We start from the raw sequence: 25,104 nt of genomic DNA, 5'->3' as shown, positions 1-25,104 counted from the left end.
AGCTAAGATGATCAAAGTCCTGGAGACTAAATTATACGAAGAATGGCTGTGGGACTTGGGTTTGGCTAGTCTAAAGAAAAGAAGCAATAGGAGAGACATCATAGCAGTATTCCAGTATTTTAGGGGCTGCCACAAAGAAGAGGGGTCACGTTATTTTCCAAAGCGCCAGAGGGCAGGACGAGAAACAATGGTTGGAAACTGATCAAAGAGAGAAGCAACCTGGAATTAAGGAGAAACTTCCTGACCATGAGGACAATTAACCAGTGGAAAAGCTTGCCTCCAGAAATCGTGGGCGCTCCATCACTGGAGATTTTTTAAAAGAGGCTAGTCACCTATCTGAGATGGTATAGGTTCTCCTATTTGAACAGCGGGCTGGACTAGAAGACCTCCAAGCTCTCTTCCAACTCTACTCTATTCTATTCTAAATGGAATGATGTTCTATTTAATTGGTTAAGCCAAATTTCTAAAGCTGTTTGGAAATGGTACATTTATTCCATATACTACAAAATATATTATTGCATAAACAGAATAAATTGCACATAAAAAACTGCAAAAAGTTGTAAAATACACACAAAACACTACCTCATTGCCAGACAGATCATACAGAATTGTTGAGCTTTCTTATCTATGCAAGCTCTTGCTATATAGATTATATTCCCAAATATAATTTAATAATTCAAATTATTTAGTTCTCATTAATTCCTTCTGGTGAACAATAATGCTAATGCTAACTTCATTTCCAATGTCTTACTCCTAAGAACAGGATGCCTATATGATTCAGATTGGCAACTGTGAGAAAAAACCTATGGCGATATACAATTAAACATTATGTCAATATAGAACAGAATATAAACAAATTGCAACTGAAAGTCTTATTTTATACTAACAACATAATGGAAGGAGCCACAACGTAATGCTAAAATTCAATATTTCTAACATAGATAATAATCAGAAATAGGGAAGGGCAGAAGAATTCACATCAGGTATAACAGAGGAAATGTGTCTTTAAATATTTATTTTTATTTTTTAACTCAACCTGGAGCCTACAGCTGCTACTTGTACCAAGTGGGAGACTCCTCTCAAAACAAATTGTGCCCGAGTCCTTTTGTTCACTTCTTCCAATCTAAACAGAGATTGTAGCACAAGCAATAGGTCAGAAATTATCCATACCATGGGACCAGGTCTTGATCTTGGACCATGTGGTTCCTATTTACTTTAAAGAAATATTCAAACAATTACCAGCTACATCAGTTATATTTTCCACATAACTTGTCTAAGAATTCAAGTTTGTTATCCATGTAGATATCATAGTCTGCAAGAAGGACAAGAGGAAAACAGCATTCCATAGAACAATGGTTGTCTTATTGAAACAGAAAACAACATAAGACACCCCCCCCCACCAAACACTATGCAAATTCTCTTAACACTTTATTTGAGTGTCTCTACTTTCTTCTGCAGCAACATCTTTTTCATATCCTGCATCTCAAACTGATTAGCTATAGGAAGCCTAGTACGATGATGAGTAATAATCTAACTTAATGGTTTAAAGATGCTTTAGTTTTTGTACTTCTTGCCTAAAATCTTCCAGTGAAAGATCCTCTTCAGAAATCTCAGATATAAAATTCTGTCACAAATTACTGAACATCCACAATTATGGAAGAAGCATTAATCACTTCTAATTTAAATAGGCATTTTTATTAACTTTAAAAAAACATATAAATTAAATACAGAATGAATATGTTTATGTAAGTTTACCCAATGAAGAAAAAAAATGGTGTTCTTCAACAGAGCTCCCACTACATCATGGCAGGCAATTATAAAGATATAATGTACATAGCAATTAAAAATGAAAGCCATAAGATGAAAAAAATGAAAACAAAATTGTACAGAGCTTCCATTAATCATCCAAATGCAATCTGACAAGGACTGATTAAAATGTTTAATCTTCATAAGACATTTCAGACTCCTGGCATACACTCAATCATGTATGTTTCCACATCACTCTGAGGTAGATAAAAAGTAATGTAAATGATTTTTTTTCTTATATTCACACATTTTTTAAAATATTGGGAGATTATATTCACACTAAAGAATAGTACAGATGAGCATGGTAGATCCTTTCATTGTTGGCTTATACACATACCTAGCAAATGTGCTTCCCGGAAATCCTGCTCTCTGTACATTCTCTAAATCTTGCTCGCTCTCAAACATGGGCTCTTGGAATACAACAACTTCCATCAAGTGGAAAGGGTTTTTTTTATAAACAGAGGAAATTGTCCTCTACAAATGATAGGTGAATATGAAAAGGAAAGCTTGAACATGCTTGTTTTCACCGCCTTTTTCAACAACTTTTTACTTTAAAACCTTAACTAAGAAAAGAGAATTATGACTTAAAAGTATAGCACATATTCTTTAGATGTTTAAAATCCAAGCTTTGTGCCAACATTTCCAACCAAAGAATTTCATGTAGCAGCAGTGGAAAATTGCATCTTATAGATATGCTGGTGACTTGCAGGTCAATATCCTGGTCATTCTTAAACTGATAATCTAACCAAATTCTTATGTAGCTTGATATCTGAAGGGGGGAGGGGCTAATTTACTGAATATCAGATCCCTACTGAAATAATCATTTCAGTATTTAAGTGGTTTCCTTAAATATTTATATCTAGACATCATGTGAAAACAAATATTTTTATATTACAAAGAGTGAGAACAATTATCCTTATTATCCAAGATAAATAACATTAAAGATTTACAAAATAGAATCTCAATTTGGAAAATGAAAAATGGAAGCCCTGCCATTGTAATAATGCATGGCCTGTTAGTTAGATCAACAGTGGACACATTCCCAATACCAAGAATGATTTAAAAATAAATTAAAATAGCAGAATACTATAAAACATGTAGCTTACTTTGTGCTTTTTCACAGAAGTTTATCTGAAAGCCTAAAGCAAAAAAGATAAGTTCTAGTTCATTTACTGGAAATCACAGATGTTCATAACCTTTAAAATCACATTTAACGTTCATTTTTTAAAAAACCTAAGATACAAATTAAAAGGTTTAACATAGGTAAAATAATATCTGAATTGCAAACAACAAATTCTAATAATCGATTTTTTTGTTGATATCAACTGCAATCTCGATACTCTGCCATGTATACTGTACTGAGCATATAATTTTCAGAACGGCAATGGAATTTGAAGTTCCAGAAAATTTGGAGTGCTTTACCTTGGGAAAAGCTTATCTATTAAAAAATTGTTTAATGATTTTGTCCAAGACATTTGTAAAGGAACACATGAACATCTAGATCAGATCACTGATAAAGGTTGCATATTAGTCGTTAATTTAAAAACAGAAAGTTAAAAATAAATAGCTAGTGAGGTCTCCACATGATGACTTCTGTGGTAAAATTTAAAAATACGATTTTCAAAATAGTTTTTCCAGGTTAGGTTAGGTTTCATCGTAATGCATGGGTTTTTGAATTAATCACTTCACTCAGACTGAAAGGCACAATAATCATAGAGTGCTCCGAGTGTGGAAGCCAGATTATGTGCTGGTAGATGCTAAGGTTTCCAATTTAAAAGACAAGAAAAAAAGATAATCTGCATAGTAGCAGCTGCCACATCCCTCTATGTACAAAGGAAGTGGAAATCTCCCTCTTTTTCTCCCTATTATTAACACGAGCAAATCTTAGAAGCAGTAAATTTGGGGCAATGTGATTATGAGTGGCAAATAAATGCAGCAGCTCATTGCCAGACAGCACAGAAAGTAAAATGTGGGTGACAACAGAAGTCACCAAGGTCAGCAGCAAGAAACAAACTATGGATATGAGCTGCAAATTGAGGGAGAAAGACTTCTCAAAGTTGTGGACAGAAACAGATGTGAAGTTAGAAGACAATAGAGAAGATATCAATGTTAACAGCAACTGAAAACTGCTACCAATATGCAACTCACAGATTATTCCCTATGGCTTTAAAACAAGGGTGAGGAACCATGGCCCTTTTATGACTTGTGGACTTCAACTCCCAGAATTCCTGAGCCAACCATGCTGGCTCAGGAATTCTGGGAGTTGAAGTCCACAAGTCATAAAAGGGCCATGGTTCCCTACCCTTGCTTTAAAGCAGGCATGTCAACTCCCGGCCCACAGGCAGGATGCGTCATGCCGGAACCGAACCCACCCCATTGCGCCAAATGGGGAAAAAGTTGTGATACGTCGCACGACATCACAAGTTTGACATGCCTGCTTTAAAGGATAGGGACTGCCATTTCTACATTAAAAGGTACAGTTCCCTGCCATTCGATAGTTCTGTAATTCATACGACCAGAATTACCGGTATACTTTGCATAAAAACCAATTCTGTTTCTTCAACCTGTATGCAATTAGGCAGATATTGATTTTGCCTTCTTTGGTTATTTTACCAAACTGCTTTATGTTATTTTTGCTGGTTTGAAGAATAATTAGCTTTCCTTGAGCTACCGGAATTTCTTTTAAGCATCCTCTGCATGTTTTTAAGGCTACTTTCCCAGGTATTTTAAGTCTCAGGTTTATGATTGCTCTTCCCAGTACCAATCTCTTGCTTGTCAATGAACTGAGACCATTGCATTCAGAAAACACATCATTACCTCTTCAGGTAATGTCTCTTAAAATAATACTTTATTTATTTGTTAAGATGTCTATCCCATCTTTCCTTTGGTAGTACAAAGCATAAAACATGGCACAAGGTAACAGCCACTATTTTGCCATTTTAGGATTGAGAAATAAAGTTATAATAATTTAGCAACCTATAGAATTTGAAGATATTTTAATGACAAATTCATCTCTAATTATTAGTATACTTCAATATCCAGAGGTAAGCAGTTACTTGAGGACATTTTTACAGTAGATACATATATGAGAATTTATAGTACCCTTCTCTGATGACTAAAAATGTTTGAAAATGTGTTAGCTTTGAAACAGCACCAAATGATCCTACAAAATTCAGAAGCAAAATGTTAATATAACAATCAAAGGTACTGTAAAAAGCCTTTAATCATGAAGCTCTATTTAGCTATGGACTATTCTATCTATTATTACCGGTAGATATAATTTCAGGTCACACTTAATGAACTATTGGTATAAAGAATAAATTTAATCAAACATTACAGTATTGATAGCTTCTGATTCTGTAACAGCTTAGAGTTGTAGCATCACAAATGGGATTGGTTGCCTCAAATTGTATCGGGCTATTTTATTTACTGTTTTTGGCATCTGACAAGTTGAAGATTTGAACTAGCCTTTCTATCATATAATCACAGTGAAGGGTTCAATCTGAAGGGAAATTTGTACCAAGATAAATTCTTTACAAATAAAATACATATATATTTTAATTCATCTCAGCCAATAGCAAGAATAAGAAAGTACACAAAGTTGACAATGTGCATTCTAGTGTATGCACAATCTGAAAATTCTATGTAAACTCATAGATGTGGTTAAGTGTCCTACCCATGTTATTACATGAATAATTAAAAGTAACAGAAAACATTTGCTCAACAGTTTCAGAAACTGGTTCACAATGAATTAGTCTTCTAAAACCCTGTTTGCAAATACCCAATAGGAAACAATGGATGTAGAAACGTAAGCAAATCAAAAGGAAAGAATCATTTCTCAGATATGACCACCAGTTAAAAACATATCAAGCCACTCATACTTAATATATTTTTTTAAAAAATTGAAACATGAAAATTTATACTTCCTGAAGTTCAGCCAAGCTAAGGGAGACATAAGGACTACCAATGATGAAACTCAAATAATATGCTAAGAGGAAAGTGCACCAGGACACACACACACACACACAGAGAGAGAGAGAGAGAGAGAGAGAACACAATTACAATAGTGTGGTTATATAGTATTTAAAACTCTATAATTACTATAAGCTTAATAGATCCATGGGCATGCCATGAACATAATGATCTTTGATCTTAGCAAAGCATTTGATAGTCTCTCATGATAACTTTATTCATAAAAACATGAACCAGATGATACAACTGTTAGAGGGATTCATAATTGGATGAATGTCCATTGCTACAGAAGACTAATAAATGGTCCCATAGCTTGTGGGAGAGTAGCATCAAACGGAAAGGAATTGCTCTATACTGAATCCAACGTTGTTCACCATGTTCATCAATCATCTAGATCAGGGGTAGGCAACCTTGGCTCTTTTATACCTCGTGGACTTCAACTGCCAGAACTCCTGAGCCAGCCATGCTGGGAGTTGAAGTCCACGAGTCATAAAAGAGCCAAGGTTGCCTACCCCTGGCCTAGCCAATCTGATTTGACAGAATTTTCAGGCTCTGGTTCTACTGATTGAACAATACCACTTATCAGGGGCCCAGAAATGCATCTTCTGTTGAGCAGTTCCTGACTTCTGGAATCTCCAAGATTTGAATGATCCCAATCTATAGGTATTTTGAAGGGCCTTGAAACCCTGGCAGTTTAGTCCAGCCTTTGACAAACATGTTATGTCCCCTTTTCTTCTTTTTCTGTGTTTTTCTGTGGGTCAATTTAATATTGCATTGTTTTTTTGTTTTCAAAAATGTTATAATTTTAAACCACCCACAGATTCAGGATCACAGGAAGTAACTGTCCCACTCTATTCATGTAACACTGAAGGTGCTCGCAGGATTGATCCAGCTATCCCATTCAGGCCCTTTGTTCTGAGAGGCCAACAGCAGCTATAAAATTAGGCACCTTTGCTGCTGCCACCCACCCCTTTATTATAGTCAGTGTTGCCCTTCCCACCAGGGGAGGACTATAGGGGAAATCCTTACCCCATCCTGGGTCTAGCTGAACTATGGTATGGGGAAACCAAATAAAACTTTGTGAGTCTATGGTTTAGCTAAGCTGAGCCAGGTGCTAGAAGGCCACCACCAGGCAACTCCAGTACTGAAACAAAAATCAACTTTATTAGAGGTGCCAAATGATAAGGTTCCACAAAAAAGTTAAAAGAGATAAAAAATGTTTTAAAACTATCCCCAAAAACATAAATCTGATTTGTTATTTGAAAGGCCAGCTGCTGCCCACCACAGTTTAGATGGGTGCAGGCTACAAACAAAGGTGAGGGAACTGAAAACTTAAGTTCTAAGAGAAAAGGTTAAAGGAAGTCAGTATGGTTAGCCTGGAAAAGGAAAGAAAGCATGATAGCAGTCTTTAGATATCTAAAAAGGACCATTATACAAATGAGGGAGTACACTTGTTTGGTTGCCCCAGAGGGCAAGACCAGAACCAGTACGTTGAAAATACAAACAGGTAGATTTTTATTTTTATTTTATTTATTTTAATTCCATTTATATCCCGCCCTTCTCCGAAGACTCAGGGCGGCTTACAAGCTTAGCAGGTTAGATATATATATATATATATATATTAGAAAAATGTCCTAACAATTGTCAAACAATGGACAATGTTGCCTTATGATATGGTATATTCTCCTTCAAAACTCCACTTCTTGCATATGAAGCTTTAGGTCTACAAGGAGGCATGCTAAATACTGCTGATTAGGACAGAATATTTAACCATGTTCAAATTTTAAAATAGATTACAGTAAAGTACATTTGCAAATTATTATAACTTGTATTTTAGTGATATTTAAGGGATCATTCCTAGAAGAGATTAATTTGCTCTTTGTTTTATATTAAATTACTTCTCTTCTAGTAGCACTGTGCAAAGATCCAGAGTCAAAGGACTCAGGTAAGCCTGTTGGAAAAATCTTAAGTCAATAGTTTTTTTTTCTCTTGGGCTTGCACACTTGATACAAGATCCCAGAAAAAGATGCCTTTGATTTAAAGAAAGATGCTATGCTTACACTGTCTACATTCTGGATTATATTTTGTTCTATAAATCTGGATTTATTTATAATTAAGATTTATAAAGATGCCCAACTCCATTATAGGTAGTGTACACTTTCAAAACAATAAATTGCCTAAAACAAACAAAAAGGGAACATAACAAGAATAGCAGAGATGAACAAACATATCCTAACTAGACACTGCTCATCAAATGGGTATATCCTGACCTATCCCAAGACCTGAGGGAGGGGGCTAAAGGGTGCAATCATGTTTTCAAAGACATTTTAATGGCCTGCAGTTTCAGCTTAGTCCAAACCTTAGGGAGGGGGAGATGTTTTTCTAAGGGGCAATTGCTGTGATAGAGAAGGTCTACCTCATAAATCTCATCAGAAGATATTGCTTAATGGAAGAATATGAAGCATGTCAGCTCTGGTAGATCTAATGATAGGAGAGAGGTGGCCTCACAAATACCCAGGCCCTATGCCATAAAGCACCAATAGGTGATAACCAGGACCTGGAATTGCACTTAAAGCTTAACTGAAACAAGGCAACTCATATGATAGGGGTGCCCCATAACTGCTTGCACTGCTACATTCTGGAACAGGTGTACCTCCTGAGTGGCGTTCAAGAGGAGCTACAGTAACGTACAACATGTTGCAGTACTCCCCACATAAAGGGACTAAGACATACATGACTGTGTACAGCTGGTACATAACGAAGCTATAAGAAGCCCACAGCTGCCACCTGATCTTTGACTAGGTTCTGTGAATCCAGAAAGATTCCCAAATTGTATATTAGTTCTGCATGGAAAAGTGCCATTTACCCACAGCCAAAGACAGAGAATCACTATCCCCAGAAGATCTATGCACCTATTAGGCATTCATTTTTATCAGTGCTAAACCTGTTGTTCCTCAACCAGATCAAAACATCTTCCAGGAAATGGAACAGAATAACTTGGACAACTAAGTACAGGTTGATGAATGAACACTAAGCTGAACTCATGTAGAAGTGAAAACAAGGGAGACTAAAAAGTCAAATCCTGAGGCACCCTGGTTTGTTTTGGGCTGGATTTCTCAATAGTTCCCTCCTGCATCTACTGGAACCAGTCACAGAAAACCAGTCTACAGTAGCAACATGGCCCTAAAAAAATCTTCATCTCCAACTACCAAACTCCATATCCAATCTAGAGAGATTCCATGATCCATGGTTATCAACAATCACTAAGAGATCAAGAAGAACCAGGATGGTGATATCATCCCAACTGGTTCTGTCAAAATTCGTTGTCAAGCATAATCAATTTTGTCCCAGCCTGAAACTCAACACAAATAGGTCCAGATAATCCATTTCTTCCAGAGCCCTCAGCAATCTAATCCAATGGAGACTGGACTAAAATCAACAATAAATATAGGATCCAGCAATGGCTTCTTGAGGAAGCACATCACCACCTTTTAAATATGGGAACACACATTACACAGCTCTATTCTTTTTCTTTGTGAGCAATTAATCATTTCTGGTTCATTCTGAAAACTACCTAAACTTATCTAGGGTATTGGTGTGATGTTCACCACTTGAAGGGAAAAGAAACATATTAAATCCTCTCCAAAAGAGGCAGTGACCAAGACAAGTCTATACTTGTTACAGTGGAATCATGCATTTAGCAAGTTGGAGATCAGCAGAATGGCTTTTGACCTTGAACCATAATATATGACTTGCATCCAAGGATCTGTAAGAGTGATCAAGCATTTAGGCTTCCTTACTCACTGAGTTATTAATATACACCTTGTATTCAACTGTATGTCACCTACCACTGAAACAAATGGGAGAAGCACTTTTGTACATGTGTAAACTGGTATAGTTATTGAAGCACCAAAAATCTCACAAACATTCAGAGACTAAAAAGATAACTGATCTCTTAATATTTGATCAAATCTAGAATGATAGAATGGTAGTATGAAAGTTTCATATGTAGACAATGAAACTATTCGATTCCTGTATTAAGACCTATATTAAGAAGTATCTAAACTTACTTTTTCTACTCAAGCTTCCCATCTATTATAATGCATATGTAACATTATTTTAAAAATGAGGAATCACTATCAATAATTTTTAGAAATGAGAATATAGTTTCTTCTATAAAGTAGTTGGGACTTGTAAATGAAGCAGAAACAAATCTGATTATTATAAATTATTTAAATAATGGTTGATAATCAAATAATGGTTGTGGCTCAGTGGGCTAGGATGCTGAGCTTGTCGATCAGAAGGTCGGCAGTTTGGCGGGTCGAATCCCGAGTGCCACGTAGCAGAGTGAGCGCCTGTTACTTGTCCCAGCTTCTGCCAACCTAGAAGTTCGAAAGCACGTAAAAATGCAAGTAGAAAAATAGGGACCACTACAGTGGGAAGGTAACAGCGTTCCATGCGCCTTTGGCATCTAGTCATGACCACATGACCACGGAGATGTCCTCGGACAAGCGCTGGCTCTTCGGCTTTGAAACCGAGATGAGCACCGGCCCCTAGAGTTGGAAACGACTAGCACACATGTGCGGGGGAAACTTTACCTTTACGTAATCATGCTAATTCACTCTATTGATCAATTAGTTCCTATCAACAGAAGGAGTGGTTCATTTCTCCAACTTACAACTTGAGAGCCTGTGGAGTAGATTGAAGGAAGAAATATGGCAGGTTTCTGAAAGAAGGAACACATGGAAAGTCTTGTTGCATGAAGTTGGATTTTTCTCTTTTTTAAAAAATAGTGATTTAATGCAGTTTAATTTTCATTAATCACGGCTGGTTATACTGTACTGTGTGATGACACCATCATATTCTGAATGTTAAATGTCTTGGGAGATTCAGTTCTAGTCCCACCTTAGGCGCAAAGCCAGCTGGGTGACCTTGTGCTAGTAGTCTCTTTCATCCCTAGGAAGAAGGCACTGGTGAACCACTCCTGAAAAATCTTGCCAAGAAAACTGCAGGAACCTGTCCAGGCAGTCTCCAAGAAATGAACATGATTGAATGGCAGGGAAAAAAAAGACAGCAATATACAAGTATTTAGAATTTAGGTGTTTTTTTCCCTCAGGAGCAGCCAGCTAGGGCAGTCTGTCTTTGGATAATTTATTTGAAGTAATTCAAGACTAAGAGCTTCCAATTTGATTACAATGTCTTTCAAATATAGAAATTGTTAAAGTAGAGAGTGCCTATTATAAACTATTAGTTACAATAAGCAGATTTGAAAATAACTTTAAACAAGATGTTTTCCCAAATACATAATAAATCTAAAAGTCCTATCAATTCAGCACGTTATTTCTAATATCCAGGGAAAGTAATATTTTTACTATGAGACAAAACTAATACATAAATGCTACAAAGTGATATAACCACTTCTAGGAATTAGGTTGAGTAAGTCAAATTTGGCTACACATGGTAACCAGATACTACACTATACTTACATAGTTTAATCAGAGGTGGCAACCTGTGGCATTCCAGATGTTACTAAATTACAACTCCTAGCATTCCTAGGAAGCACAGTCAATATATTTATATTATGGTGTTTTGAGACAGAAACACCAGAAAAAACAAATTCATATAATTTAATCATGAATAAGACAAACCAGAAGAAAATAGAGAAGAAGGGGACAACAGAGAATGAGGTGGCTGGATGGAGTCACTGAAGCAGTAGGCGTGAGCTTAAATGTACTCCAGAAGAGATGGTAGAAGACAGGAAGGCCTGGAGGAACGCTGTCCATGGGGTCGCGACTTCACAGATAACAACAACAAAGTGCATCTACTACAGCTTCTGAGATAAACTAATGTGTCCAAAACTAGATTTTACAATATACAGATAGCTGCTGAAATACTATATTACATATTTCTCCTCAAAAAGGTTTTGAATACCATCCTGATATTATATTACTTTGATTATCCTTATATTGCAGCATACAATAGTACACTGCTTCAAACACAAAATTTGTACATTAAGCATAATATAATACTACTGTATATTATCTGATATTTGCAAAAACATTTTAGTGCACTTTTAATGCAAGGAAAAGTCAATCAGTTTTCTAGCATCTGTGATGAGCACTTTATATAGTTAATTTAGTCAACTACTGGCTTGAACAATTTAACATAATCAATATCCCAATAACAGCTGCTCTTCTAGGCTTGGAACCCTGGCATTAGAGATCCCCTGAAATAGCAATACTATGGTATGTATTAAATCCAAGATCTTTATTATGCTTTACAAAACATAAGCACTCTTTCCATAGAAATGATTCTGAAGCAGCAATTACATTATTAAAAACTTCCTGTCCAGTCTATTACCATAGTGATCAGTTGTCCTGAAGGAAAATCCATACTCTGCAATCTCAGTAATACTAAACTCATATTTATTATCATACTAGTGTACTAACATGCTCACATTTCCAAATACTGAACTGATAACAAATAGAGCATTAAGAAACTCAAGATAGAATTAAATGATAATGAAAATATCTTCTACCTGTATATTCCAGAATGCTTTTCCTAATAGATAACACAGTGAATCTAAATCATAGTATAAATGGTATAAATGGAGAGAGTGTTTCTGGATTTAACCAGCAATACAGCATGTCAACCTCATACTCCATATACACAGATCCTGAAAAAGAGAGCTCTCACAATTTAACACTGTAAACAATAATCATCCTCTTTCCTTTACTATGAATAGGAATGCTCAGAATCTACTTCTTTTGCCTTTTACATTCCACACTCACCGTACCTATTTCGAATTTCTTAAGGGAACGCCTCATGCCTTTATTCATTTCGCCTCTTAAAGCTACATCACCGCTTCCTCCATGACTCCACACAAACACGCCTTACTACGGTATCTAGTGAGCTTTATACTCTACACCTCATCGAAGACCTGCTGTAACCTTTTCCCTTACACACTTCACACATACCGTATATACCTCAGAACAGCAAGCCCTCACATAGGCGGCTAGATTTGTTCTGCCGCTGTGTTCACACGTCCCGTCTTCTACACCGGATTCTAGTTCTCTCCGGGGATTCAGGTTCCCGAATTTATCTCGCGAGGGGCATTAAAAGCTCCACTTCCCGCATTGCCGGAAATTACCCACCTAGCTTCACGCATCAGTTTGTTTCAGAGGTCCGATTTTCTGGGTGATCATCTACTTTCGACTCGGGAGTGTTTTTTTGCACGCATATTTATAGAGACACGCTCCCCTCCCCTCCTTCCAGTACCGCACACACGTTCATTCCCTCGTTCTCGTGGCCTTGCATCTCTTTCAACACTCTTTCCACCACCCCCACCCCAGTTTCGTCTTCCTGCATGCACACCACACCCCCTCTCCCCGAAATTCACACTCGGTAAAGCTGGTGTGTGTGGGGGGGGTGGGGGTGGGTGTCTTCTCGGATTCGCCAGAGAAGAACTCAGCCTCCACCTCCTACTGCCCGGGACGCGCTTCTAGGCCTATCATCCTCCAGAGAGGCCTGGTCCTCCTTTGCCCAGCTCTGGCGCTCCCTCCTGTCCCTACAGGCAGGCAGGCAGGCAAGCAAGCGAGCAAGCAAGCAGGCGAGCGAGCGTGCTGCCCGTCCAAGGCGAAGGCCGGGGGTGGAGTGGGAGTGGGGGGTGGAAGCGCGGCCTATAGAGCCTCGGGATTGCCGCTCGGAGCCCGGGTTGCCGCTCCCGAGGCGCGCTCCCTTACCCTGCATGCTGCTGACTGTCGTCTGCGCCGCCTGCGACCCGGGGCCGGAGCCAGAGCCGGGACCAGGGCTGGGAGCCGCCATTGTACAGCGCGCCAGACGCGGAGGGAGGGAGAGATGGACGGACGGCGGGAGGGAAGGAGGCTGCAATGCAGCAGAAGCAGCGCAGCGGACCGACCCCCTCCCCGTCCCGCGCGCCCGCCCCCGGCTCCTCGCGCGTGCCCGAGGTGTCTGGCGGGACACCCAGAGTCCCGACTCGGGACGACAGGCGCCAGCCTCCCGGGCCCCGACCGACCCGAACCGCTGCCGCTCCTCTCCTCTCCTCTCCTCTCCGCGCTGTTGGGGCTCCGTTTTCCTCCGTCGTTCCCTCCCACCTCCGCGGCACAAGTATAACCCCTCCCAGGCAGCGGGCGGAACGGATGATGCCTCGGAGTCCTTCGCCCAAACAGAGGAGCCAAGAAGGAAGGACGGAGGAAAGGGAAGAAGCCGCGCGGTGCGCGCAAGTTCGCAGCCTAGCCGGGCATGTTGGCGCTCCCCTTCAAATGTGAGCGCCTTAGAGAGATCCTGGCGGGGTGGGAGACTGTGCCAAGCGAAAGGGTTGGTTAGAGAAAGACGTTGGTCGTCCTCGAAATGTAAGGGCTCTGCTTCAAACCTGCCTCTTAACCAGGAACGGGTTGCCATTGAGGCACAAGCCTCTCTGCCTCACCTCGTCTTTAAATTGCTTTTAAATTGCAACGCTTGGGTATACAAAACGGTTTAAGCGTTGTTTAAGCCGGACGGCGTGAGGAGGAGGAGGAGGAGGAGGAAAGATCATTACTTGACAGAATCTGTTATTAGATCTCTAGAGATCCAGAGAACATAATCAGTCCGGTTCTGCCGGAATTGAGCCTGTGAAATTATCCTGCTCTGCCTCGCCTTAATTAAAGGTGGTCCTGCGATTCTAATAGGATATTACACTGGGAAATGTATACTGGTGAACAAAGTGTTTTAAGGAACCTTATTTGGTTATCAGCTTCTTCAGTGTTGATATTTACAGCGTTGTAATTAATTAACAGGACGTTCTTAAAAAAAAGATGTATACTGTACACTACTTGTCCACCTGGGGGCTCAAGATTACAAATATCAGAAATCAGTTACAGTACAAGCATTATTTTAACTTAAAATGGAACCTTAGCATTAGAACACAATAAATACCTTAAAATATTTATAAAAATATGTATTTATTTAAAACTATCATTCAAACCCCCTCAAACGACAGATTAAAATGGGATTAAATGGGAAGGTTTAAACACTTCCTGAAAGGCCAATGAGAAAGTGAAAAGGGCTTCTTTGAAGGAAGTTTTTCTAGCTTTTGCCTTGTATTGTAAACTTATTGCCCACTGTATTCCCAACATATGCAATATTTAAAGTAGGCATTTTTATTATTTCCCAATGAATAGATACATGTTTTTACCCTATTCAAGAAATATTTGGATTTATTTACAGGTAGTCCTCAATTTACAACCACAATTGAACCAACAAAAGTATGCTGTTAAGTGAGACATTTGTTAAATGAGTTTTGCCCCATTTTACGACCTTTCTTGCCACAGTTGTTAAGTGAATCTGCAGTTAAGATAGTAACACAATTGTTAAGTGAATCTGGCTTCTCCATTGACTTTGCTTGTCAGAAGGTCACAAGAGGATCACGTGACCCAGGGAAACTGCAACTGTCATAAATATGAACCAGTTGCCAAGTATTGAGTTTTGATCACGTGATTATGGGGATGTGGCAATGGTCATAAGTGTGGGAAATGATAAGTTGCTTTTTTTCAGTGCTATTGTAAATTTGAATGGTCAGTAAGCAAACTTTTGTAAGTTGAGGAATACCTCACTTAGCCAGCCTGGGGTTGTGGGATATAAATAACCTCACCCAGTGGTTTCATGTAAATGTTGATTAGGAGGAGTGTTGGAACCTCAAAAAGAAGGGACTTGGGGAGCGACCCATTCAGCACCAACTGGAATCAGTCCTGAAGAAGGAAGAGAACCATGGAAAAGTGATGCCCAGTTGTCAACCCCTGGAGCCAGTTCAGAAGAATATGGTCAGTGAATTGAAAGCCACTGAGAGATCATGGAGCACAACGAGTGCACAAATGGAATGGGTGAAAGATCTTGGGAGTACATTGCACCTAAATGCATCAACAATACAACCAAGGTTGTCTCCATACTGAAATCTCACTGAAATTCTCATCCAGGGTTCTCAGCAACTACAGTCTCAACAATCTTCCCTAAAAAAGGAGGATTGGAGATGGGGCAGTACTCACCTAAAACCCTTTGGATGCAACTGCAGCCTCTTGAGAAAGAGATGTACCATCATCTCTTTAGAAGGGTGGAGGCACTGCCCTCTCCCTCAAAGAGGCTAAGACCATGGCATAGACCAGGTTCCAGCAGACAGGTGGTTGAACTAACAGCACCAAGAACCCTAGTCATTTCTTCAGGAATTACCAAGTCCAATTCATCCTAAATCAGATCACAGGCCCAAGCCCTCAACATCTTAGTCTGACCTGCCCTATCAAAATGCAACTTATAGCAGATCCAATCAATTTTATCTATCAAATAATAGTAGCATTCCTCATGGTAGTCTTGCAGGTGATACTGTGGCCCATGCCTATTCAGTGGGGACTGGATAGGTAACTAAATGTCATGTGGGGCTCTTTTTCATGTTTGATTGAACTCAGTGATTATTCCAAGGGCACTCCAAGCATTCCTTCTGATGCTTCATCTCACAGACTCAATAAACCAATGTGTGCCTGGGATTGGTGCACAGGGAGAGACCATCTGCCCATTCCAGTAGTGATTGTGCCCTCAGCCGAATTGCCACTAGATTTTCAAGGAAAGCCAGGAGGAACCACATAAGGTCCATCAGTCACCTGGGGTACAGGTGGGCCAGTCAAACAGGCCCTATCTCCCTGTGCGGGAACGGTGACATCAGTAAGCTAGAATACAATCAGAGAGGGATCTATCTATGACAATAGACTGATGTTAATGATCTCTACTATCAGAGCATGTTGCAACTGCTATGAGATAAAACCAGATCTAATACACCTATATCTATATAACTGGAGATTTATTATTATTATTATTATTATTATTATTATTATTATTATTATTATTATTATTATTATTATTATTATTATTATTATTATTATTTATTATTATTATTATTATTATTATTATTATTATTATTATTATTATTATTATTATTATTATTATCATGGTTGGTCACAAGAGTCCAGATTTTAGGCTGGATTTGGCATCTTTAAGTACTTTCCAAGGATCTAGGATAGGCAGATGTTATTTGACAAGGTTAAAGATATTGTAAAATGTAAGCTATTTCAAGTAAAACTGCCTTTTGCAATTGACAGATGGAGATTCTGACAACATTCAGGTTGTGCTGCTGATGCTTTGGAATTACATTCAAGGGGTACTATCTGCTTTCTTTTGCCAATTCTATTTGCAGGTCTTTGTATTTTGTGGTTTTCTCCAGTTCTTTGTCTTCTGTTCTGCTATCTTTAGGTACTGCAACGTCTGCTATCGAGACTGTTTTGTCAACAAGCATTAAGTCTGGGGTGTTGTGTGGCAGATGCTTGTTTGTTTAAATTCTACAAAGTCCAAAACTACTTTAGCTTCTTCATTTTCTATTTTGTCTATGCTGTGGCCCCACCAGTTATTGTTTGCAGGCAAATGGTATTTGTTGCAAGTATTCCAATGCATTATTGATGCTACTTTGTCATGCCATGGCTTACAGTCAGTCTTTGCATTTTTCTTGTGGCAGATAACTAGGTGCTCCACTGCTTTTTCAGCTTCTTTGCAGGGACAGAATTTGCTTGCATTTGCTGTTGCTTGCTGTCCTTTTAATTCTGACTTTCTATGCATTTGTTCTTAAGGCTTGGTCTTGTACAGCCAGAATTAACCCCACTATCTTTCTCCAACTTGCCTGCTCTTAGCCATTGCCAGGCCTTATTGATATCTGCTTTGCCTGGGTTTTTTTTTTAATCAGCTGTATAATACTTTGCCTTGCCATAGCTCTTTTCTATCTACATTTCATCTTTCTTGCAGGCCAGTTTATTCTCTTTGGTATTTGTGGCAGATAAGCAACTTTTCTTCCAATAGTCCTCCAGTAGTTGTTCCTGGTTGTTCAGCCAACATCCAAACACTTCCCTGGTCCTTGTTGACCTGGTGATGATTGACCGGGCAATGACAGGTCTGGTATAGGTTTCTATAAGTTACCTCTCACCATATTGTTTGTGAGCAAGACACTCTTCCTCTGGCTTCTCTGATGAGACATGTACAGTATGGCTGAATTTCTGACATAACTCATAGCCCAGGTTAGTTTCCTGAAGGTTGTCACCAGCACAATAGACGGATAGGCCTAGGAAATAAGATGGTGTATTATACTGTCTCTGAAAAGATACAACTAGCATCTTGTTAGTTTGTCCATACTCCACAGCATAAATTTCTAACTGGCAACTCAGTTTGGGGCCCTTGGTGCAAAACATTATCTTACCACTAAATGCATAATTAAAATCAAGTTTATGGGTTCATTATTAAGCATCTGATGCGTGCAGGAATAGATTTAAATCCATTTTTTATTTTGCATTTCTGAACTGCCCATCTCTCTCAAAAAGGGAGGGATTGCTTAAATAAATGTAACAAATATGTGAATTTTATCAATTATCTTCAACCATTCATTAGATTTTGAATTCCTACCTAACAACATATTGGGAGATGCTACACTGGAGAAAACAGTATGTACATTTTTTAAATTTAGTGAAAAACTCAGAGGGCAAGACTTTAAAAATGAATTTAGAATAGAGGAAGATCTTTACTTAAACGTTTGTACCAAAATTCACGTTACCCACATTACCAACAATCCACTGAAGCCAGAACTGCAGAAATCTTAAATGACAATAAATAATTCATTGCAATATAAATAACACTTATACAATAAATCAAAGAGATGTTTCAGTCATAATGTTCAATGTTTCCTCATAGTCCTTCCTTACGATTTTATTGGCAGTTCATTTGGTGCTTTTTTTAAAAAAAAGAAAAAGAAACCGTTGGTAGATATCCTTCAATCTTGACAACGAAAGTCGAGGTCGCGCCCACTTGAAAAGGAAGAAGCAGTCAAGTCAGCTTCGAAACTAGAGACCTGGCTTCCTTCCATCAGCGATCAAGGCCTGTTTATTTACAAACAGAAGATTCAAAGTCGCATCTCCAAATTGGCTGCGTATCAGTAACAGGTTGTTCCGGCTCCCGTACGATATGCTTTACTTGCCCCACATCTCGCGAGCCCGCTGAAAAGAAGGCAAGAGGCGGGTTCCCGGTTCCTTTGGTGGGACGTCCTCCTGGCAGCTCGTCGGCGTGGGAAAAATGGGTGGGCTTCGAAAGAAGGTGACGCCTAGGCCGCGTATACTCAGCGGGCTGGGCTGGGAAAGGCAAGCCGTAATTCCGGGCAATGGAGGCTAACTGTTTTAGTTCGCCTCCTGTCTCGGGCGCCAGCCGGCTATGGAGGCTCAGCAACTTGATCATGGCCGTCTTCTTCGCGCTGGCTGGAGCCGTTCAGGTCTGGTTGGGCTGGCTGAGTATTTGTGTTGAGAGGGACAAAGAGTGGGCAGGATAATCTCCGGAGTAGCGCAGGTCAGAACTCTAGTAGCCGAAGGGCTGAACCTGGAAAGGTCCCGAGTTGGGGAAAGACTCGAGTAATGGCGTCGCCAGAAAAGAAACCTCCTCCTCCCCCCCCCCGATCCTCTACCGACTCCCAACTAGAGCGGTAGGAAGAGACGGGAGTGAAAACTCCAGAGAAGGCTTCGCAAGAGAAGCAACTTTAAAAGCGTAAAGAGTCAAGACTTCCTACTCCTGGTCTCTCTTGGAAGCATCGCGCGTCCCTGTAGTTCTCTTAGCTTCAATAGGAAAGTGGTTTGCCAAGGTCTTGTTCTGAGGTATTTTTCGATGTGCCGGTCTATTCTGCAACCTTGGACTTTCCCGTGACCTTACCTGTTCAGGTAAGGGTCTCCCCCCATTTATCCAGCTGACAATACCATTGTTCTGCCTTTTTTCTTTTTCTTTCAGAATCGGCTTCATTTCCTTTCTGGTCCAAGAGCAAGGCTGGAATGGCCTCAAAGCAAAAAATTCCTCTTTAATCCAACCCTTAAGATGTGTAAAAGCTGTTATGCTTCTCACTCATTACCTTAGTGATGTATCAAGTGGCCAATGGACATATTAATGGAGGATGGGGGAGCTCTTTTCTGTCTAGTGTGGAATAAGCCTCTTTTGCCACCGTTCTGCTATTTTATCCCTATCCACAATTTGGCAAGTGAAAAAGCATGTACAGTATTTGGTGTGTATTCTTGCTTAAGAAACTATGTGGAAAGGTCGTGGTCACTAGGTTTCAAGCACAACTTGAAGGTGATTTGATGTTGCTTTTTAAAATGAATACTACAGACTGGGATAGAGCTACAGTTGAGTTGGCATCAGTTAAGTTTGTCATAGGGTGCACACAATTTAACTGCACATCAGAAGAGGAGCCCACTCTTAGATGTTTGCAATTTCTTTCTATTCTTTATGTAGTTTTCAAAAATTAACATTTGCTCATGATCTTTATCAATGAGAAAAGATCTCTAGTAAGTCTTCCGCATATTGAGCAAGCTGACAGTGACTTATGGTTCATCATGAAGGATTTTAATTTTATGTGCTATTCTATATCAGAGCCTATAGCAATGAGTTTTGCTTTCTTTGTTACAGATCAATGACCCCGATCCTGGACTCTGGATAGTGAGTATGTGGTGTGTATGTATTCTCCCCATATTTGGGCCAACAGGGGGCATCAAAAAAACACTTGACATACATACATACACACACAGACACACAAACACATATGTAAGTTTTTGTCCCTTGCTATGCTAACATTATGTCCTAACATTTTACTGGGGTGGTACATTTTTATCCCGCCTTTATTAAGGTGCTTATCAGACCAGAGGGAGTTTTCCTTGAGATCAGCCATGACTGATTATATACTGCCACCTGCTGCATATAGAATAAATACAAAAACTGGACCTAAAAGCAATTAATGATGGCATCTGGTGAGAGGAACTTAAATTGCAGAAGTTGATTTTTCAGTTACTGTACTGAAGTTTCAAATTAAGTGCATGCCACTAGTAAGTAAATATATTTTATTTACTAACAAAGGCTGCTATACACAAATGAGCAAAATGTCCTATTGTGGCTTTGCACATAAGAACTGTAACTGCACTTTTACTGCCATTGCTGAACAGTTTTCAAAGCTAACCCTTTGTATAGTAGCCTAATTTTGAGCTTCCTTGAGAGTTCACAGCTGGCATTCTGTATCTGCTTCTAATAGTGCAAATACTACAAAGTGAACTTGAATTACTAATAAAAAAAACTGAAGGTAACACCTAAATTACAGTTTAGGTGTTCTCCTGTGTGCAGCTTACTTCCCCACATAGACTGATTGTTTCCCCAAGCAGACAAAACATTCATAAGAAAGAATAATTTCACCAGCAATCATCACATTCAGTTTGACAGGTCTGTTTGCTTTGATGGTGGGTGGCTTCTTTGACAATTCTTTTCCTTTTGTGAAATGTCCGTGGTTCAAAAAGCCTCTGCACAAGCAAGCTTTTTTTGCCCTTCTAAGGGCTTTTACCTTAGACCACAGGTCTGCAACCCGCGGCTCTGGAGCCGCATGCGGCTCTTTCAGCCATCTCCTGCGGCTCCCAGTCTTCTGCTACGTGTAGTCAAAAAAAAAGGGGGGGACTAAAAAAGTTCAACCAATCAATTCAAATATGCAGGGTAGGTGCATATCTCGCCTTGGCTCCACTCTTCAGTCAGACCCTGTTCTGCGCATGTGCGCATGTACACGCATGCACACACATTTTTTGCGGCTCCCAATTTTTCCTTTTGTGTGGGAACCAGTTCCGAACGGCTCTCACTGTTTCAGGTTGCTGACCCCTGCCTTAGACAATAAGCAACACAGCTTACAGCTTTCCTGTTTCTCCCGGGGATTCAGTCTTGGGACTCGTTTATTTATCTAGTCATTGGAATTGAATACTTCCATTTTCCTTTTTTCTATCTTCATTTATTTACAAAATATATATTAATACATCTCACTTTTAGGTTGTATACTCTGTGCCAGCATGCCTTGCACTGATAGTCAGCCTTAATCCACCAATCACAGGTATAGTATTATTGGGCAAAATAGATCATTCTTCCAATTACTGATAGATTCTGGCTACTCACCTCTTCTATGTTTTTTTGATAATTTAGAAACAAGTTTTAGTGCCCCATCCAGAAACTGAACATTCTTTGCTACATTATTAAACCATGAATTTATATATGATTGTAAAAAAACTACTAGTCAATATACTGAACATTGAAATCATACAGTTGTGTAAAGGTAGTACACTCTTCCATTTTTTGGTAAATGCTTTTTGGAATATGGTTGATAGTTATAATTATTTTTAACCCAATTTCTTTTCTCAAAAAAAGTTCCTCACAATTGTGATATTGGAAACTGTAGTTGGACACAGAGAGGGGAAGCTTAGGTGTTAAATCACCACAGGTTTTCATCTTAACCGATTTAGGATTGGGACATGGGATTATTGTGAGAATAAAAGCAGAAGTGAGAATATGTCAATTCTTTGGTTGAAAAGGCAGCACATGAATGTGACATTTTAAGAATTCTTAGATATGCCTAGCATTCTATTTCTTTCACATTTAACTTGAGCTGTATAATGTATAAACCCATATGTTATTTGCTTCTCTATTAAGGTAGTTTGTTGTATTGTATACATATGATTGCATATATTTTTGTTAGTAGTATTCAGAGTCAATTGAAATCTATCGTTTCTGATATTCTCTTCTGCTCTTCTTACTCCTTTTGGAATGAAGGAATAGTACTAATACTGACTAGTTTCCTTGAGATTTCATACTATATGTTCATTTCCTTATGTGTTATCTGTATCTAACTTGGCCTGTTAGCTGCTTTCTCTCTCTCTTCAGTATCTCCTATGTTTTTAAATTTTGAAATACAGCTTTTTTAGATATTTCAACCTGCATGAAAAGTGCCTCTTCTTGTTCGACTTGATTATATGCCATAAATCCCAAATCTAAAGAGTTTTCTCTCTACAATTATTGTTTGAAGGCTCTTGAAGAGATTAACCAAGAAAAATGAATTCAGTGTGCAAATTCCATTGTGATTTGTACAAATGATTCACATTTTCCAGATAACTTTGTGTGGAGGAGTATATCAGAGCTACATTCAGCTGCTTGTGTTGTGGGTTCTGCTGTGTTGGGATATTCCTTAGTTACTACTGCTCAAAATAACATCTTGCATGAGGAAGAAGGCAGGTCAGTAATCTTTTCTGCATTAATTCACTATTATTAAGCCATGATGGTGCAGTAGTTAGAATGCAGTACTGCAGGTTACTTTTGCTGATTGCCAGCTGGCTGCCAGCAGTTCGGCTGTTTGATTCTCACCAGCTCAAGGTTGACTTAGCCTTCCACCCTTCTGAGGTCAGTAAAATGAGGAGCCAGACTGTTGGGGGCAATATGCTGACTCTGTAAAGTGCTTAGAGAGGGCTGTAAAGCACTATGGAGTGGTATATAAGTCTAAGTGCTATTACTATTACTGTATTTTCATGATTATCATAGTTCTCATCCTTAACACTTGTGAGATCCTCAAGCTACCCTAGATCTAAGGGATTAAAATGATTTAAAGCTTTGAAGTCCCTAGAACAAATTCCTGACACACAATATATGTTGATGTGCCAAGAAAATCAATAGAAAGAAATCCTAGAAGATTTTATCTTGCAATCTGAGATTACTAACACCTGATACAAAGTATTGGGATAGGCTGATTTTTTTAATAGTGCCCACATATATTTTTTGGGTTCTTCTGTAGTCACTATTTAATCTAGCTTTGTATGTTTAAATAGAATGAGATATTTTAACCTGAAGATGTTGAAGGTAGCCAGACTACAACCAATCTTATTACAATTGATGTATATATGTTTTAATGTAAGAATGTATGGCATTAATTGGATAGTGCCCAAGACAAGTAAAATGTTTATATCTCTTGCCTAAAATGGAAGTACTGTAACTTGCATTCCCTAATCAAACTCTGAGATTGATGGGATTGTGTTAATACTCCCAACTAATTAAAATATGGCAAATAAATTTTCTTCACGTATTTTTTTTTATTTCCTAAACTGCCAGTATGTTTTCAGTAAGTATGTGCTTGTTCAGTACTAACAGAATTAATGCTATTGTAACTATAAGCAAAGACTTTCTTTGCATATAGTTTATTTTGTGGGATCAATTTTGTGTAACTTACATAGTTGTCTTTGATTAAAAACAGGGAGTTATTTGGTCTGGTGATTGTTACTGCCTGGATGAGCCTTTGTCGTAATTCAGCCAAGTGAGTCTTTTAACTTGCCAGTTCCAGCTTAGTAATACATAGAAAACTTGTTCTTACCCTGACAAATATATTATACTCCTGTGCCAAGGATGTCTGACTTTTGCAATCTTGTTATAGTTGGAGATTAAGTTCTTTTAAACAGTGAAGCAAATTATTTGGCATATATATTTAGCAGAGAACCAATTTTACTCAAGTAGTTGAGCGGGGAAGCTGGAGTTCTAGTTTATTTATTTATTTTATTTATTTATTTATTATATTTTTATACCGCCCTTCTCCCGAAGGACTCAGGGCGGTGTACAGGGCAATAAATATAAAAAACAGAATATAAAAGTTAAAATACAATTAAATATAATGCCCAAATTTAAAATTTAACACAATAATTAAGAACATGTTTAAAACCCCAGTTTAGTGGTAGAGTTACCAGTCCCAAGTGAGGACTATTTGTATAACTTCTTTATTGGTTCCAGAAATCATTAATGTACTTTTACAAAACCAAGAATAATTCATGTTTCTGAGTTCCTGTTAATTGTGTTGAATTGGATTAGATTTCAGCAAAATCTCTGCCTGTTTCTTTCCAGAAATTCTCTGGGTGGATTTCACTTGATCATTGCAATTTTCCTCTGCCTTTTTCCTTTTGTAATGTGGTTATACATCTATGTGAATACAGAAATGCGAGCATCATGGCCATCTCACTGTAAAACTGTAATTTAAAATAATGGAAAGCATCAAGAATTCCATGACTTCAGAGGTTGCTTTTTTACTGATGCCAAATGGAACAGGAACCACAAATAAGGCTAATTATTTCCCATGAAGACCAGTGCTCCTGAAGACTGAAAATTGCAACATAACTGAAAACTGAATTCTGTGGATTATGACCTTTTGTTTTCAACTGCATTAAAGCTAGTTGGTTCATCATTTCCATTTTATTGTGTGCTCGACACATGCAAGAGGTTGGACTGAATAAATCAGTATCTCTGTGGGAGATGCCTATAGTTTGAGCTTCATGCTGAAGCATAGGCTGAAGCCAGACAACATCAGTGGAAGAAGTGTTGTATATGTTGTATATATTTATGAAATGTAAATAAATATATTAATTTGATAAGGATGTATCTCCG

General features: G+C 38.6%; 2 protein-coding genes across 10 annotated transcripts in view; one reads left to right on the top strand and one right to left on the bottom strand.

Moving 5' to 3' along the window:
* The window catches only part of MAP2K4 (mitogen-activated protein kinase kinase 4), an 85,938-nt gene extending 71,946 nt beyond the window's left edge, over nt 1-13,992 (bottom strand). For 6 of the 8 annotated variants that reach the window (XM_081318307.1, XM_081318310.1, XM_081318306.1 and 3 more), the window contains exons 1-2: nt 13,521-13,992; nt 2,913-2,945 (exon numbers count right to left, since the gene is read on the bottom strand). In XM_081318307.1, coding sequence (XP_081174433.1) covers nt 2,913-2,945; nt 13,521-13,602 — 115 coding nt within the window. In that variant the 5' untranslated portion in view covers nt 13,603-13,992. Of the gene's footprint in view, nt 1-2,912; nt 2,946-12,932; nt 13,490-13,520 lie in introns of those variants that run through there. The other 2 variants (XM_081318312.1, XM_081318313.1) reach the window with 2 other exon arrangements.
* A 4,163-nt stretch (nt 13,993-18,155) lies between these two features.
* TMEM220 (transmembrane protein 220) lies at nt 18,156-24,904 on the top strand. 2 transcript variants are annotated; one of them, XM_081318315.1, is made up of 6 exons: nt 18,156-18,948; nt 20,299-20,328; nt 21,688-21,748; nt 22,797-22,920; nt 23,930-23,989; nt 24,568-24,904. In XM_081318315.1, the coding sequence occupies exons 1-6, from the start codon at nt 18,928-18,930 to the stop codon at nt 24,698-24,700; spliced, it is 429 nt and encodes a 142-aa protein (XP_081174441.1). In that variant the 5' UTR covers nt 18,156-18,927; the 3' UTR covers nt 24,701-24,904. The 2 variants fall into 2 exon arrangements, with proteins under 2 accessions (XP_081174441.1, XP_081174440.1); XM_081318314.1 differs by having other exon boundaries at nt 18,937-19,120.
* Nucleotides 24,905-25,104: the final 200 nt, after the last annotated feature.

Source organism: Vipera berus (assembly GCF_964194415.1).
Source record: "Vipera berus genome assembly, chromosome: 2".
Taxonomy (NCBI): domain Eukaryota; kingdom Metazoa; phylum Chordata; class Lepidosauria; order Squamata; family Viperidae; genus Vipera; species Vipera berus.
This window is presented reverse-complemented; position numbering and strand designations above follow the sequence as displayed.